This window comes from Lepus europaeus, chromosome 12, assembly GCF_033115175.1.
Source record: "Lepus europaeus isolate LE1 chromosome 12, mLepTim1.pri, whole genome shotgun sequence".
NCBI lineage: Eukaryota > Metazoa > Chordata > Mammalia > Lagomorpha > Leporidae > Lepus > Lepus europaeus.
In genome coordinates, this window is record NC_084838.1 from 3,369,350 (window position 1) to 3,385,029 (window position 15,680).

The 15,680-nt window shown below is 55.2% G+C and overlaps 1 protein-coding gene across 1 annotated transcript in view; it reads left to right on the forward strand.

Moving 5' to 3' along the window:
- The first annotated feature begins 6,381 nt into the window (after positions 1-6,381).
- MED27 (mediator complex subunit 27) overlaps positions 6,382-15,680 on the forward strand; it is a 207,386-nt gene continuing 198,087 nt past the window's right edge. Inside the window, exons 1-2 of the mRNA XM_062207327.1 lie at positions 6,382-6,604; positions 8,335-8,479. Coding sequence (XP_062063311.1) covers positions 6,402-6,604; positions 8,335-8,479 — 348 coding nt within the window. The 5' untranslated portion in view covers positions 6,382-6,401. The remainder of the gene's footprint in view (positions 6,605-8,334; positions 8,480-15,680) is intronic.

Here is a 15,680-nt window from a genome sequence, read left to right on the forward strand (position 1 = left end):
GTGGGCTAAGCCCCCGCCTGCGGTGCTGCCATCTCATATGGATGCTGGTGTGAGTCCAGCTGCTCCACTTCTGATCCAGCTCTCTGCCGTGGCCTGGGAAAGCAGTAGAAGATGGCCCAAGTGCCTGGGCCCCTGCACCTGTGTGGGAGACCCAGAGGAAGCTCCTGGCTCCTGGCTTTGGATCGGCCTAGCCCCAGCCTTTGCAGTCATCTGGGGAGTGAACCAGCCGATGGAAGACCTGTCTCTCCCTCTCTCTGTAACTTTGCAACTCTGCCTCTCAAACAAATAAAATCTTTATATAAAAAAAAAAAAAAAACACCAAAGTGGACTACACAGCTTCAAAATCCTCATCAGCACGGCCTGGCAGGCCGCAAGAGTGTTCTTATCCTCTGGTCTGTGCTCATCTTTCCCCGGCCTCCTAGGTTTGACCAGGATAAAGCCCCGGACTCATGCAGTTGGTTAAATCCCAAAGACAAACACGGATGGTAGCAGGTAACATCAGTTATGGTGTCCAGGAGGCGGGTGGGCCGAGTGGGAGGTCCTTAGGTCGAGGGGCTTCCGGAGAGGGCCAGTCAGAAGAGCTGTCCCACCCACTCCCTCCACTTCCTGCCCCACCGTGGGAGCCTGGGCTGTCGTGCAGGCCACTGCCATCAGCCTCCTTCCCCAGACGGCCACTGGATCTTGGACTGGGACCCTCCAAAGCTGGGAGTCAAAGCCAATCTCCTTCCGTCGTTAACTGGCTTGTCTTGAGTAGTTCCTCGTAGTTGTGAGAAGCTGACGGACACACTGTCTGTTACTCGGGGATTATAAATAAACATTGAAAGCATCTTGTCAGAATTTCAAACTTACAGTTGTAAGAATAGTGAAAAGAATTCCTGCATTGTCTCCGTCCAGATCCCACAGCTGTCAACATTTTACCACGTCTGCTTTCTCCTTCTCTCTTGAAATGAACATACCCATATTTTATTTTATTTTTCATGCAGACACAAGAATGCTCTTTTTTTTAAAAAAAAAAAAAAGATTCATTTTACTTACTTGAAAGGCAGAGTTACAGAGAGAGGGGGGGAGAGACAGAGAGATTGTCCATCCGCTAGTTCACTTTCCAATTGGCTACAAAGGCTGGAGCTGGGCCAGGCCAAAGCCAGGAGCTTCGTCCAGGTCTCCCACATAGGTACAGAGGCCCACCTACAGCCACCTCCTGCTGCTTTCCCAGGTACATTAGCAGGGAGCTGGATCAGAAGTAGAGCAGCTGGGACTCCAACCAGTGTCCATATTGGATGGTGGCTCTGCAGGTAGCAGCTTTACCCACTAAGCCACAGTGCCGGTCCCACAAGAATACTCTTTTATTGCCATAACCACAATACAATGAAAAAAACCATGACATAATAAAGTACTTTAACAATTTTATTGGGGCTGGCATTGTGGTGTAGCAGGTTAAGCTGCCTGAAATGTCAGCATCCCATATGGGTGCCAGCTGCGCCACTTCTGATCTAGCTACTTGCTAATGCACCTGGGAAAGCAGCAGAGGATGGCCCAAGTGCTTGGGCCCCTGCACTCATATGGGAGACCTGGATGAACTCCTGGCTTTGGACTGGCCCAGCCCCAGCCCTGGCCATTGACACCAACTGGGGAGTGAACCAGCAGATGGAAGACCTCTCTCTCTGTCTCTCCCTCCATCTCTGTAACTCTGTCTTTCAAATAATAAAATAAATAAATCCTTAAAAATGAATCTTTTAGGCTGGCGCCATGGCTCACTAGGCTAATCCTCCTCCTGTGGTGCCAGCACCCCGGGTTCTAGTCCCAGTTGGGGCGCTGGATTCTGTCCCAGTTGCTCCTCTTCCAGTCCAGCTCTCTGCTGTGGCCCGGGAAGGCAGTGGAGGATGACCCAAGTGCTTGGGCCCTGCACCTGCATGGGAGACCAGGAGGAAGCGCCTGGCTCCTGGTTTTGGATCTGCTGGGTCTTAGTCCACCCGAACGAGGATGGACCGGGTCCGAAGGAAGCTCGCCGTTCCCCAGCCTCCCAATCCCGGAGACAGTCAGACGCAGCGGGGAGTCAAGTCAAGCAAGCAAGAACTCGGTTTATTGCACGTGTAGCAAAGCCTTTTAAAGCACAAGACCATATGATTACTGGGGCAGGGCATAAGGACCAACCAATTACTTAAAAGGTCATTTTACGGGGTGACTTTTTACAGGACCAGCCACATGTCTGTACACTCCTCATCAGTTGTCACCTCCCCTGATGCTGCGCAGCCAATCAGCTTTGGTGGTAAACGACTTTGGGTACTGCCCACCTTACTTCCTTTGGGCGCCATCTTTGAATTGCCACGTGTGCCTAATTTCCCCATAGGCGCCATCTTTGAATTGCCTCCTGTGCCTAATTTCCCCACAGGATCGGCGCAGCATGCCAGCCATAGCAACCATTTGGGGGGTGAACCAGCGGAGAGGGAAGACCTTTCTCTCTCTCTCTCTCTCACTGTCTAACTCTGCTTGTCAAAAAAAAAAATATTTTAAAAAATTTTTATTTAAATTGGGGGTGTGGAGATGGAGATTGAGGTCAGGATGGGGAGAGAGAGTTCATTCCCATCTGCTGGTTCACTCCCCACATGGCTGGGGGCTGGGCCGGAGACAGAGCCAGGAGCCAGGAGCTCCACACAGACGTCCACATGGCTGGCAGGAGCTCACTCCCTGGAGCCCTCACTGTCACCTCCTAGGGTCTGCATTGTTGAGAAGTGGGGTTAAGGAGCCAGAGGCAGGAAGGCGTCCAGTTCAGGCATTCTGATGTGAGCTACGGGCACCTTCAGCCTTACGCCAAGCACCCGCCCGTGAAAATACTGCTAGCTAAGCTACAGAACATTCCTAATCCGATCAGCAGAAGAAAAAAAATCTTCCGTCATGCATCGCATTTGGTTATCAGTTTCTATGACCTGCCTGCCTTTAACAACTCCCTAGACTGATTTTCTTTCTCTCTTTTAAAAATGTATTTTATTTATTTGAAAGGCGAGTGACAGAGAGAAGGGGAGGCAGAGAGAAAGAGGTCTTCCATCCAATGGTTCACTCCTCAAATGGCTGCAATGGCCAGGGCTGGGATGTCCACCCACACACATCTCTCGTGACACAGATGTTTTTTGAAAAAGTGTGGCTAAGTTAAAAAAAAATTATATTTATTTGAAGGGCAGTGTGTGTGTGTGTGTGTGTGTGTGTGGAGAGAGAGAGAGAGAGAGAGAGAGAGAGAGAGAGAGATTTTTCATCTTCTGATTCATCCCCAAATGCATGCCACAGCTGTGCCTGGGCCAGGCTGCAGCCAGGATCTGAGAACTAAGCCGCTCTCCCAGGCGGGTGGCAGGGTCCCGACCACTTTAGCCGTCGCCTGCTGTCTCCCAGGGTGCACGTTAGTAAGAAGCTGGAATCCGAATCTCAGCCAGGGCTTGAACCCAGGCACTCTGACATGGGATGCAGGCGCCTCAACCTGGTGTCTTTTTTTTTTTTTTTTTTTAAAAAAAAGACGTATTTATTTATTTAAAAGGCAGAGTTACAGAGAGGCAGAGGCAGAGGCAGAGAGAGAGAGAGAGAGAGGTCTTCTGTCCACTGGTTCACTCCCCAAATGGCCATGGAGCTGGGCCGATCTGAATCCAGGAGCCAGGAGCTTCTTCTGGGTCTCCCATGTGGATGCTAGGACCCAAGGACTTGGGCCATCTTCTACTGCTTTCCCAGGCCATAGGAGAGAGCTGGATCAGAAGGGGAGCAGCCAGGACTCGAACCGGCGTCCATATGGGATGCTGGCACTGCAGGCAGAGGCTTTACCCACTACACCAGAGCGGCGGCCCCAATCTGGTGTCTTAACTGCATACAAATGCCTGCCCCCGGGTCAGTCATTTTGCCGAGTGTCATTCAATGTGAGTTTCATCGACACCGATTAGACACAAGTTTTACATTTGTGGCAGGAGTGCCCCAGCCGCCGCGTCGTGCAGCCCTCTGCACGGGGGGGTGGGGGGGGTCACAGTGTGCTCTGTCACAGGAGGTGTTGGCCCCGACCTCTTGGCTAAGCTGGGCCCAGCAGGTGTCTCTTCTGTGAAGCCACAGCCCTCCCCCTCCCTTTTTTTCAAGCATTTCTGAATTATTAAGAGGTTGTGGCCAAATATACACGCCGGGTACCATTGTAGCCATCTGGACGCACTCAGTTCAGTGGCATTAAGCACTTTGAGGTTCTTGTGGAGCTGTTGCCACCATCCATCCCCAGGACTTTCCCCACTGAAGTCCTTGGAGGCTCTGGGCTGGAATCTGCCTCCTTCCAGACTCCCTGCAGCTGGCTCCGGCTGTTGTCCCTGGGGCACCCAGCAGGACCCTCCTGAAGGTCACACCGCGACCCCCTCTTTCCCTGCTCCCCGGCTCTTCCACTGTGCTCCCAGCCAGGCACAGCCGGCTCCTCTAAGGAAAGAACACGAGGACTCAGGTAATCTTTCTCCAAGAACAAAGACAACACATCTCAGAATCCCGTCCTCAGTGGACAGGATGGAGAGACAAAAAGGAATCTGTCTTGAATGTCGGTAAAGCCCGATCTGGCCAGAATTCTGCTTTTTTTTTTTTTTAAAGATGTATTTACTTGAAAGTCAGAGTTACACAGAGAGAGAAGAGGCAGAGAGAGAGAGAGGTCTTCCATCCGCTGGTTCACTCCCCAGATGGCCGCAACGGCCAGAGCTGCGCCGATCCGAAGCCAGGAGCCAGGAGCTTCTTCCAGGTCTCCCACGTGGGTGCAGGGGCCCAAGGACTTGGGCCATCTTCCACTGCTTTCCCAGGCCATAGCAGAGAGCTGGATTGGAAGAGAAGCAGCCAGGACTGGAACCAGCGCACATATGGGATGCCAGCACTGCAGGCCAGGGCATTAACCCGCTGTGCCACAGTGCCGGCCCCTCTGGGGGTTTTGTTTAAGACCCAAGCCTCCTTTGCCTTCCACAGTCTCTGAGCTATGTGTGTTGTCGTCAGAGGCACAGAGTTCACTATAGGGCAGCCCCAGCAGCCACCATCCTACGTCTGTCTCTGTGACTCTGAATATTCCAAGTAGCCCACGCAGTGGAGTTGTGCGCTATTTGTCTTTTTGTGACTGGCTTAGCTCACTTAGCATAAAGTCTTCAAGTTTCATCCACATTGTCACACGTCAGAATTTCTTTCCATTTAAAAACCGAGTAATATAGTCCGTTGTACATAGGGGCGGTGTCGTGGTACAACGGGATCCCATGTGAGTGCAGGTTTGTGTCCCGGCTGCTCCACTTCCTATCCTGTTCCCTGCTGATGGCCTGGGAAGGCAGCAGAAGATGGCCCAAACGCTTGGGTCCCTGCACCCATGTGGGAGACCCAGACAGAGTTAGTTCCTGGCTCCTGGCTTTGTGGTAGAGCAGCTCCGGCTGTGGCGGCCATCTGGGGAGTGAACCAGCGGATGGAAGACCTCTCTCTCTCTCTCTCTCTCTGCATCTCAAATAAGTAACTAAAATTTGAAAATATCTGTTGTATGTCTGTACCACCCTTCATCCATTCTATTGCTGGGCACTTGGGCTGCCTGGTGAGTGGTGCTGGTAGGAACTCCTGTACGAACCTCTCTCCCAGGGCCTGCCTTCCTTCTTCCGGGCATACAGCCTCAAGTGGATTTGCTGGATAGTTTTGTTCCCCTTCTTAACTCCCAAGCGCCTTGGGAGAGACACTCTGAGGCTGCTTAACTATGCTGTTATTCTGCTCATTGATTTATTTATTTGAGATGCAGAGTTACAGAGAGAAGGAGGGAGAGTCACAGAGAGAGAGAGAGAGAGAGAGAGAGAGAGAGAGAAGAGAAGAGAGAGAGAGAGAGGTCTTTCATTCGTTGATTCACTTCTCAGCTGCCAGGAGCTGAGCCTGTCTGGAGCCAGGAGCCAGGAGCTTCTTCCCGTCTCCCACGTGGGTGCAGGGGCCCAAGCACTTGGCCCATCTTCCACTGCTTTCCCAGGCCATAGCAGAGAGCTGGATCAGAAGTGGAGCAGCCGGGACTTGAACTGGCGCCCATATGGGGCGCCGGCACTGCAGACAGCAGCTTTACCTGCTAGGCCCCAGCCCCAGCCCCCCAATCAATCCTTCTAATGGTTCCAAATGGCGATTTTCTAATTCCATTCCCCTTTCCACATTGCTTAGTTGGCGTTGGAGAGTAGGGGAAAACGGCCCTTCTCCCCCACTTCCTGATGACCATGGGGAAGCGCAAGGCCTTTATGTCCTCTTCGCCATGGGGCAAACCCAGCCCTTGCAAGCTGTCTTCCAAGCTACCCAGGCAGCTTGCCTCGGACGAACTACATTTCCCAGCGGCCTCCGGGGGCGACGTCATCAGCGAGCGCGGCGTGCGCCTCGCAAGCCGGTTTGGGCGAGCCCGCGGTGGCGGCGGCGATATGGCGGACGTGCTGAGCGTCGGGGTGAACCTGGAGGCCTTCGCCCAAGCCATCAGTGCCATCCAGGCGCTGCGCTCCAGCGTGAGCAGGGTGTTCGACTGCCTGAAGGATGGCATGCGGAACAAGGAGACGCTCGAGGGCCGGGAGAAGGCCTTCATTGCGCACTTCCAGGACAACTTGCATTCGGTCAACCGGGACCTCAAGTAGGTACCGGTGGAAGGGGCCCGGGCCGGCACCGGCGCCGCTGCGACCCTGCTAGACCCCGCGCGGGGCTTCCCGTCCCGGGGCCGTGCAGCCTCCGCCTTGCCTGGCCGCGCGTTCCCTCCGAGCCTGGGCCCGCTTCCTCGTCTGCCCGCTCTTGGCCTTCGCTCCCGGCAGGCTCCCGCCGCCCTCCACGCCCCCGTGGTCGCCCCATTCTCTCCTGCGAGCTCGGCAGGTTCCTCACCGGTGGGCCCGGTGGGCCCCGTCGTGTCAGGCCCAGCAGGACCCAGGCAGCTGCGCGCCCCTGGAAGTCATCAGCCTCGAGCCCACCCCCGCCCCCAAGCGAACGGGTGCATCTCCTTCCCGGGCCCCGGCCCCGGCCCGGCCCAGCCACCCGCTCAGTTCTTCCCCAGCAGGGAGCTGGTCTCTGAGCCAGGTTCATCGGGACCCTCCACGCCCCCTCCCCAGCACTCTTCGTCGTGGCCTTTAGGGGCCCGGGGCGCACATTGATTCTGTCCAGCTAAAGTCGCCTCCTGAATGCACGCGAGGGTGAGGTGTGAATGCCTGGCACCTGTGGGTCGCTCGGGTGAACTGCCTTCCCTCCTTGGGAGAGTGGGTGCCCCTGTTGGCGGGGGAGGGCTTTGGTGAGCTGGTGGTCCAGCTCAGTCTCCTTAGTAACCGGTGGAAGGAGGAGGCAGAATGGAGGACAGGGTGGTGGCCAAAGGATGGTGCCTTTGGTCCCCCCACCCCCGCCCCCTAGTACGTCATACACCTGCCGGGACTCCACAAGTACCTGCTGTTCTGGCTCAGCACCCGCTCCATGCTTTGCCTGCTCAAGGGAGGCTCTGGTTGTTCCTTGCTGGCTCCCGGGGTCCTTGGAGCCCCCGCCCTTGCTCTCCAGAGTTCTCCTGCCGGACTGGGCTGTTGGACACACGCCCGTGGTGGTGTCTTCCTGTTCTGTGTGCTCTCTCTGTGTTGCTGAGTTTTGCCACCTGTGAGCATCACGCACGACTATCCCGATGCGAACGGTAAATAATCAGCGTCGACCCCGGTGCCCGCTGCTCTGCCAGACGCGGTGGTGTGCACGTGGAGCCGAGGACCCCGAGTGAGCAGTGTCGTCCGGGAGGCCGACTGGTCGGGGAGAGGTCTTGACTCCGGTGCCCTTAGCTTTTCTGCTCCTTTTTTTTTTTTTTTCAAAGATTTATTTTTATTTATTTGAAAGTCAGAGAGAGGAGAGGCAGAGAGAAAGAGAGAGAGAGTTCTTCCATCTGCTGGTTCACTCCCCAATTGGCCGCAATGACTGGAGCTGTGCCAATCTGAAGCCAGGAGCCAGGAGCTGCTTCTGGGTCTCCCACGTAGGTGCAGGGGCCCAAGCACTTGGGCCATCCTCCACTGCTTTCCCAGGCCATAGCAGGGAGCTAGATAGGGAGTGGAGCAGCAGGGACTCGAACTGGCGCCCATATGGGATGCCGGCACTTCAGGCCAGGGCATTAACCCGCTGCGCCACAGTGCCAGCCCCAGCTTTTCTGCTCCTTGGGATTGGCACCAGGGAGCTCCATGAGGTTCAGGTGCGCCCACTGAGGGGTTTCTGGGTTGTCCCTAATCTTTCTTACCTTTCAGAAAGCGCACTCGTGGTGGATGGGGTACTGGGCAGCCTCTGACTGGTGTGGCTGGCTTCTGGCGGGAGCTCACGTGGGCTCGGGCTGACGCGCTGTATCTGCTTCCTCCCCAGTGAGCTGGAGCGGCTGAGCAACTTGGTGGGCAAGCCGTCGGAGAACCATCCTCTGCACAACAGCGGGCTGCTGAGCCTGGACCCCGTGCAGGACAAGACGCCGCTCTACAGCCAGCTCCTGCAAGCCTACAAATGGTCCAACAAGGTACGGGGGCGCTGAGCGGGGCCGAGGTGTCCCGTGTTGCCCGCGGGCAGCGAGTTGGGGCGGGCGTTGGTTTCCGCTTTGTGCTTGGTCTGGCGTGAGGCCGTGAGCCGCAAGTCTGGGAATTTCCCTACACGCTGCTCAGGCCATCCTGGAAGGCTGCAGGGCGCATCGTGTCGGTGGGCCACGCGTGGGCCACTGCATCTTTAATCATTTCCGAGTCAGCTGGAGTCAGGGTGTAGGGCAGCTTTAAGAACCACTTGGAGTTGTGTAGGTTGTCCGGGAAGGCCTCCCAGCTTTCACCAGGTTCCCAGAGGGGCCGAGACCCCCAGAAGGCTCAGGACTGCCAGTGCGGGTGCTCGGCGCCCCCACGGGTTTGTATTCTCGTGCTGTCTTCCCTCATCGGTGGGACAACGTCCCTGGGATGCTGTTTGTTAGACGCCTGCTTTCTGTAGGCTCCTAGTGAGGGAGGGTGGCACTGACCCGGTCCCTGGGACCTGGTGTTCGTGGTTTCCTTTGGCAGGCAGGCCGGCCCGTGGCATAGGCCTCAGACAGCTGTGGAAGGAACCCACACGAGGCTCATGAGCTGGAAACGGCCTGTTTACCCACGAGTTCTTTGGTTCGGAACTGTGCGTGCCTGTCTGTTGATGGGGAACATGTCTGGCACACACACACTCGGGGCTGTGTGTGCCCGTCTGTTGACAGGGAACACGTCTGGCACACACACACACACCCGCGGTGGACACTTCTGTCGGGAGCTGCAGTGCCCCCTCCAGTTCTCCCTCCCCTTGCCCTGCCTTGATGGTTTTACTGGTGTGTAGAGTTTTTCCTTTGAATTTCCCTGTGGGGATCTTTTTTGTATTTGATTTTGAAGTGGAACACCAGAAGCTCAGTTCGAGATGCAGGGAGATGATTTACCATGAGGTATAAGGAACGAACTTGAACTTTGAATGTGTACGTTTGGCCCAGAAGGCTTTCCCCAAACTCTGGGCCGCTGGAGACCAAACCCCAGTTTGTTTAGATTAAACCTAAAGGTGTGGAAGTGGGGGAGGGGCCGTGTCCTGGGAGGCCCAGGGTTCTGATGGAGTGACGGGGTGGGTCACGCCCCTGCTCTCGCTAGCCTGCTTTCTGTTGGCCCCATGAGAAGTCCCACTGGTGGGAAAGATGGCCCGGCATTTCTAAGTGCGCCTGGTCCTCGTCCTTGTTGATCACGTCGTGTCCCTGGCAGGTGCTGGGGGAGGATTCTGGCCGTGCCTGGAAGATGTCCACGCATGGGATTCTGCTCGCATCACCGGAGGCGCAGGAAGTGGGGCTTCTTGGCGCTGGGGGAGGCGGTTCCCAGAGGTTCTCCTGAGGTGACAGAGGTGGTCCTCAAGGCTGGCCGGGTGCAGGACAGACAGCCTAGTTAGAGACGTCGGCCCTGCCCCCGCTGCCCCGCCCCGGGCCGTCCTGTTTCCCTTCATTGTTTGCCCGGGCGTTCTTGCTGGTGGTTGGGTGGAATCGCTCAGTAGGTGCATGGTGTGGCTTCTCTGGCCGCGCCCCTCCATGACGCTTTCTGGTGTTTGGACCCGGAGGCCACGTTGACGAATGACGGGGGTGAAGTTGCTCTGGAGATAGGCCAGAACCAGGAGGATTTGCGGTGGTGGGAGGCATCAGCTGTGAGTGACCCAGACTTTTGGCCGAAGAGACTGCTCTTTTTTTTTTTTTTTTTTTAAAGATTTATTTATTTTACTTGAAAGGTAGAGTTACAGAGACACAGAGGGAAAGACAGAGTGAGGTCTTCCATCTTCTGATTCACTCCTCTCATGGCTGCAACAGCTGATGCTGGGCTGGTCTGAAGCCAGGAGCCAGGAGCTTCCTCCAGGTCTCCCACGTGGGTGCAGGGGCCCACGCACTTGGCCATCCTTTGCTGCCTTCCCAGGTGCATTAGCAGAGAGCTGTACTGAAGTGGAGCAGGTGGGACTGGAACCAGCCCTGCAGGGATGCCAGCCCTGCAGGCCACAGCGCCAGCCCCAAGTGACTGCTCTTAAACCAAGTGATAAGATTCACCTTTGGTGAGGGTAGTTTACTTACTCGTTGAATGTATTGTTCAGCTATGGAAATAGAAGTCGTTGCCCAGTGTGGCCGAGAGGCTGTGTGGTGCTGAGCAGACACCTGCGTGTGTGACTTCCTGCCCTCCAGGTGCTGCAGGGTGACAGTGCCTGTTGAAGCGTGTCCCCGGTGCCAGGCTGGGGCCCAGGCGTCTCCCTGGCCTGGTGACGCCAGACTCTAGGAAGTGCCTGTGCTGTTTCCCGCCTCCCTGGTGTGAGCAGACAGTGAGCTGTAAGAGATTCACCCTTTATTTTAGCGCTGAGCAAACTGGCTCGGAGAACTGACTGCTCGAGGCTCCCCAGCTCCGCTGGAATTTTGAGTTTCCTAAAATACCCAGTGTTCTTTCCTCTAAAACATGATGTTTTAGTCCAGCTTCATATGATATCTTTCTTTTCTTTTTTTAAAGATTTATTTTATTTATTTGAAAGACAGAGTTGCAGAGAGAGGGAGAGACAGAGAGCGGTCTTCCATCCAGTGGTTCACTCCTCAGATGGCTGCAATGGCTGGAGCTGAGCCTCTCCAAAGCCAGGAGCCAGGAGCTGTTTCTGGGTCTCCCATGCTGGTGCAGGGACCCGAGGACTTGGGCCATCTTCTGCTGCTTTCCCAGGTGCATTAGCAGGGAGCTGGATCAGAAATGGAGCAGCTGGGACTTGAATTGGTGCCTGTATCCGGTGCTGGCACTGCAGGCGGCCACTTTACCCGCTAAGCCACAGCACCAGCCCCAGTATGCTGATCTTTATTGGTCAAAGGGGGTGGAGATGGCTGATACATAGCACACATGTCCTTAAACTATTGCTTTTTGCAGGGCAGACATCACTAATCAACTGCTGTGTTCTTTCCTGCTGAGGTGTGTGTATTGCCTTAGAATCCTGTCACTGTCCTGGGGCCGGGTGTTGCCTGCCAGTTATCCGGAGGAGGGCTGCAGGGAAAGATCTCTTCACTTGTTTACTGGATGACGTCTACATGGATATGCGTTGTTGATCCCCCCCCACCCCCACCCCCCGCCTTAGGTGGATGGTAAGAACACACAGGGGAGAGCTGGTAGGCTCCAAACACAAAAGATAAGGAAGCAGCAAGGCTGGTTGCTTGGTTCCATCAGTTTTTGCTGTGCATATGTGTTACACTGTTACACTCTACCCTGTACATAGCATATGTATTACATGCTTTTTAAAATAATTTCTTTTTTAAAAAAATGTATTTATTTGAGAGGCAGAGAGAGAGAGAGGGCTCCCGTCTGTGGGGTCACTCCCACGGTGGCTGGGGATGTTCCCAGCCGAAGTCAGGAGCCAGGAGCTCAATGCAGGTGACAGGGCTCTAAGTACAGGAGCCGGTACCTGCAGGAAGCTGGAGTCGGGGCAGAGCCGGGACTGAAATGCGAGCACTGCAGGGTGGGACGTGGCCGTCCTCACCACTGGACGCGATGCCCGGCTCAGGTGGGACATGCTAATCAAGAAATTCATTAAAAAAAATAAACCTTGAAAGAATAGAGAGAAACAAGGGTAAGGGTGCCTGTGCAGAGTTACGTTTAGTAAACTCAAGAAACAGCCTCAAGGAATCCGCTCGTATTCCAGTTTCTGGCTGGTGACATGGAAGAAGCAAACAATTAATTCTGTGTGTTTATCTTGCCTCTTCAACAAATGAAAAGAGCTTTTTAATTGCCGAAGCTTTCATCATTCATCCTTTTACCCTCAAAGAGTCGGAACCAGCGAGTGCATCACTGTGCTGAGTGAGGTCTGGGCTAACTTGCCAGTGTCAGCTTTACGCGCTGTTGGCTAAGAATGGAAGGAAGTGTGGGTGACACTTTGATGCCACCCATCATGTGATGAACTTTCTGTTTTATGTGCTCTGGCCACGGAAAAGTCTCGTTCCTGCCTAATGACTAATTATTTTCTTCAGGGGTTTTTGTAATTTTCGTACAGTCAGTCGGAATATTAATTACACGGTAGTCGGCATAATTGTTAGAATAACACATTTAAAAATTAATCTCGTCTAATGAAATGATGTTGAGTTGCTGTGAGCAGCACTTCTCTTGTGCTGAATTGGGGAAAGAATTCAGCTTTTAACTCTTCTGCACCTATAGTCAGTTGTTCTATTGGGACGACAAGGCCTCCGCACTGGACAGGAGAGAACTGGTATCCACGCTGCCCTTGCCTGGCTGCTGTGCGCGGACCTGTGGAGCCGAGGTCGAGCCGCTGCCGAAGGCCCTCCCCGAGCTCCCAGCGGCCTGGCCCAGGCTTCCGTTCTTCCGTTCCCTTTGTCCACGGCAGAAGGCTGCTTCCTCCGTTATCCCGTGCTATCCCTGGCTGAAAGTCCAGGGCAGCTACGGATGCCGGGCCTGAGGGTTTATATTGTAACATAAGCCCCGCCCCTGTCCACACCCGCCCGTGTTAGGACACCGGCCTGAGGGTTTATATTGTAACATAAGCGCCCCTGTCCACACCCGCCCGTGTACTTGACGTCGTCTTTGATGATTTATAGTAGCAGATACCATGTACTGTTTGAGGAGTCTTGGCAAGAACATAGTCTGTGCCTGCTCAGTACAGATGCGGCTTACCCCCCCCCCCCCCCCGACATTTTCCGCCCACCGTTGGTTGGATCCACACATGCAGGCCCCACGAGGAGGGGGCGCTGGATGGGCAGGCTGAGCTTTGCCTCTCCCTGGTGGTATATCTGAGCTGTTGCTTTCAAACGGGGTTGAGGAATGGGCTCAGAGCAAGGTGTCTGGCTGTCTTTTATTTTTTCAATGTTCTCATTTTTTTTATTAAAGAGGCAGCAACTTTTTTTTTTTTTTAAGGAATTATTTATTTATTTGAAAGAGTTCGAGAAGGAGAGACAGTGAGATCTTCCATCTACTGGGGCACTCCCCAGATGGCCACAATGCCCAGGGTTGGGCCAGGCTAAAGCTAGGAGCTAGGAGTTTCATCTGGGTCTTCCATGTGGGTAGCAGGAGCCCAAACACTTGGGCTATCTTCTGCTGCTTTCCCAGGCCATTAGCAGGAGCTGGATGGGAAGTGGAGCAGCCGGGACTTGAACCAGTGTCCATATGGGATGTGGTGGCACAAGCGGCAGTTTTACTGCTGCGCCATGACACCGGCCCTGAGCGGCAAGGTTTGTCCTGAGAACGTGCTGACGTAAAGTCTGAAGTTGTCGCCTCCGTGCCTCCTCCTGAACGCCTACCAGAAGCCTTAAGTGTCTGTCGCATTGGTGCCACTTGTCTGTGTGGGGCGCTCTCTGCGCTGTGTTACACTGCCTTGCCTTACGGACCCTGTCCACGTTTTAAGGGTCCCAGAGGAGAGGCCCCATGTCCCTCTTTTCTTTGCTGAGAGTCCCTGGCACCTAGCAAGGTCAGGGTGCACAATAAGCATTCGGTTAAAATTCCCTGAATGAAGGAGAGGTTGAATAAAAGCTTTTGCTCTGGCCAGCGCCGCGGCTCACTAGGCTAATCCTCCGCCTGTGGCGCCGGCACCCCGGGTTCTAGTCCTGGTTGGGGCACCGGATTTTGTCCGGTTGCTCCTCTTCCAGTCCAGCTCTCTGCTGTGGCCCGGGAAGGCAGTGGAGGATGGCCCAAGTGCTTGGGCCCTGCACCCGCATGGGAGACCAGGAGGAACCTCCTGGCTCCTGGCTTCAGATTGACGCAGCACCGGCCGTAGCAGCCATTTGGGGGGTGAACCAACGGAAGGAAGACCTTTCTCTCTCACTCACTGTCTAACTCTGCCTGTCAAAAAAAAAAAAAAACAAACAAACAACTTTTGCTCTGGACTTTCTAACTTACAACCCCTTTTGTGGTTTGCTTGCCTGTGTTCTTGATGAAGTGTGCTAAGGGCATTCCGGAGTCCGGCCGTGCTGCTGCTGGGTGGGAGCTGGGTGGGAGCTCCTGCAGGAGGCCAGGCTGCCCTCCGGAAGGGTGACTCGGAAGGGCCGGGCCGGATCAGTTGGTAAACTGGCGACGCTCCGAGGGCTGAAGTTAGCAGTTTTATCTACGCCATCTGTTGCTGGCGCACCCTTCTTAGTGCGCCCACTCCATGGCCAGTCCGGGGAGAGGGGTCCAGCGGTGACCCGTGGGTGTGAACTGAGTGCAACTGGTCTGAGCACCCACACCTGGCGCAGCACTGAGAGGGCGGCTTTACCAGCTGTGCCACAGCACCGACCCCCTCGTGTGTAGTTTTGAGCAAGGGTCCAGGCGCCACGCTCGCAGGTTTTTTCCCCTGACTCTGGCCTTCGTTGCAGCCAGCCACTGCGAGGGGGCTTCTGGCAGCGTGGTTCTGACTAGCATAGACGGCCCCCGGTAGCCTTGAACCCTACCCTCCTCTTCTCCCTCCCGCTCCCAGGCCCCGATCCCATGTGGGCCATTAAGGAGAGAACAGAGGGTAATGCAACCAAGCAGAAAAAACAACCACATATGAGCACGTGGCTGGATTTCTCGGTCCTGTGGGGTTCAGAAACGTCAGGGCTGTGCGTGAGTTCAAGTTTCAGATGCCCGGGGTTCTGGGCCACCTCTGCACAGAATAGCACAAGTGAAGAAGCTCTGAGCTGTTGCCTGGCGTGTGAAATAGGGACAGTTCCATCTGTGTCACGTTCAGCGAGCCCATGCACGGGAACGGCCTTGGGGCTGCTCCCACACATCGGGACTGAGCTGTGGCGAGCTGGTGGTGTGCTCCCACACATTGGGACTGAGCTGTGGCGAGCTGGTGGTGAGCAGCCAAGGGCAGGTGTCCGGCGGGGGTGCGCAGCGGTCACGAGCACTGCCCCGGCTCACGTCCCAGTTCCGCCTGCGTGTCTGTGAGTCGCCTCAGTCTTCCGATCTCTGGAATGGGGACGATAGTTATAGCTCCTTCAGAAGGCTGGGGCTGAAAGAGGTGATAGGAGCCAGTGCTGCCCAGGGGCTGGGTTACTGTCTGACCAGACAGCGCTGAGGACAGGCACGGGACAGCTGGGGCCACTCCTCCAGTGACTTCTGCTCCATCCCCAGGCCCCGACACTTCGGCGTGTTCTCAAGTCCTCTAGGCACGCAGGCTTAGATGGTAACAGCGCACGTGAGTGTGAGTGTGAGTGTGCACACACACTTTCCTCCTGAAGTCTGGGCGTGGAGGCGAGGGGTGGGGAGGTCAGGGAG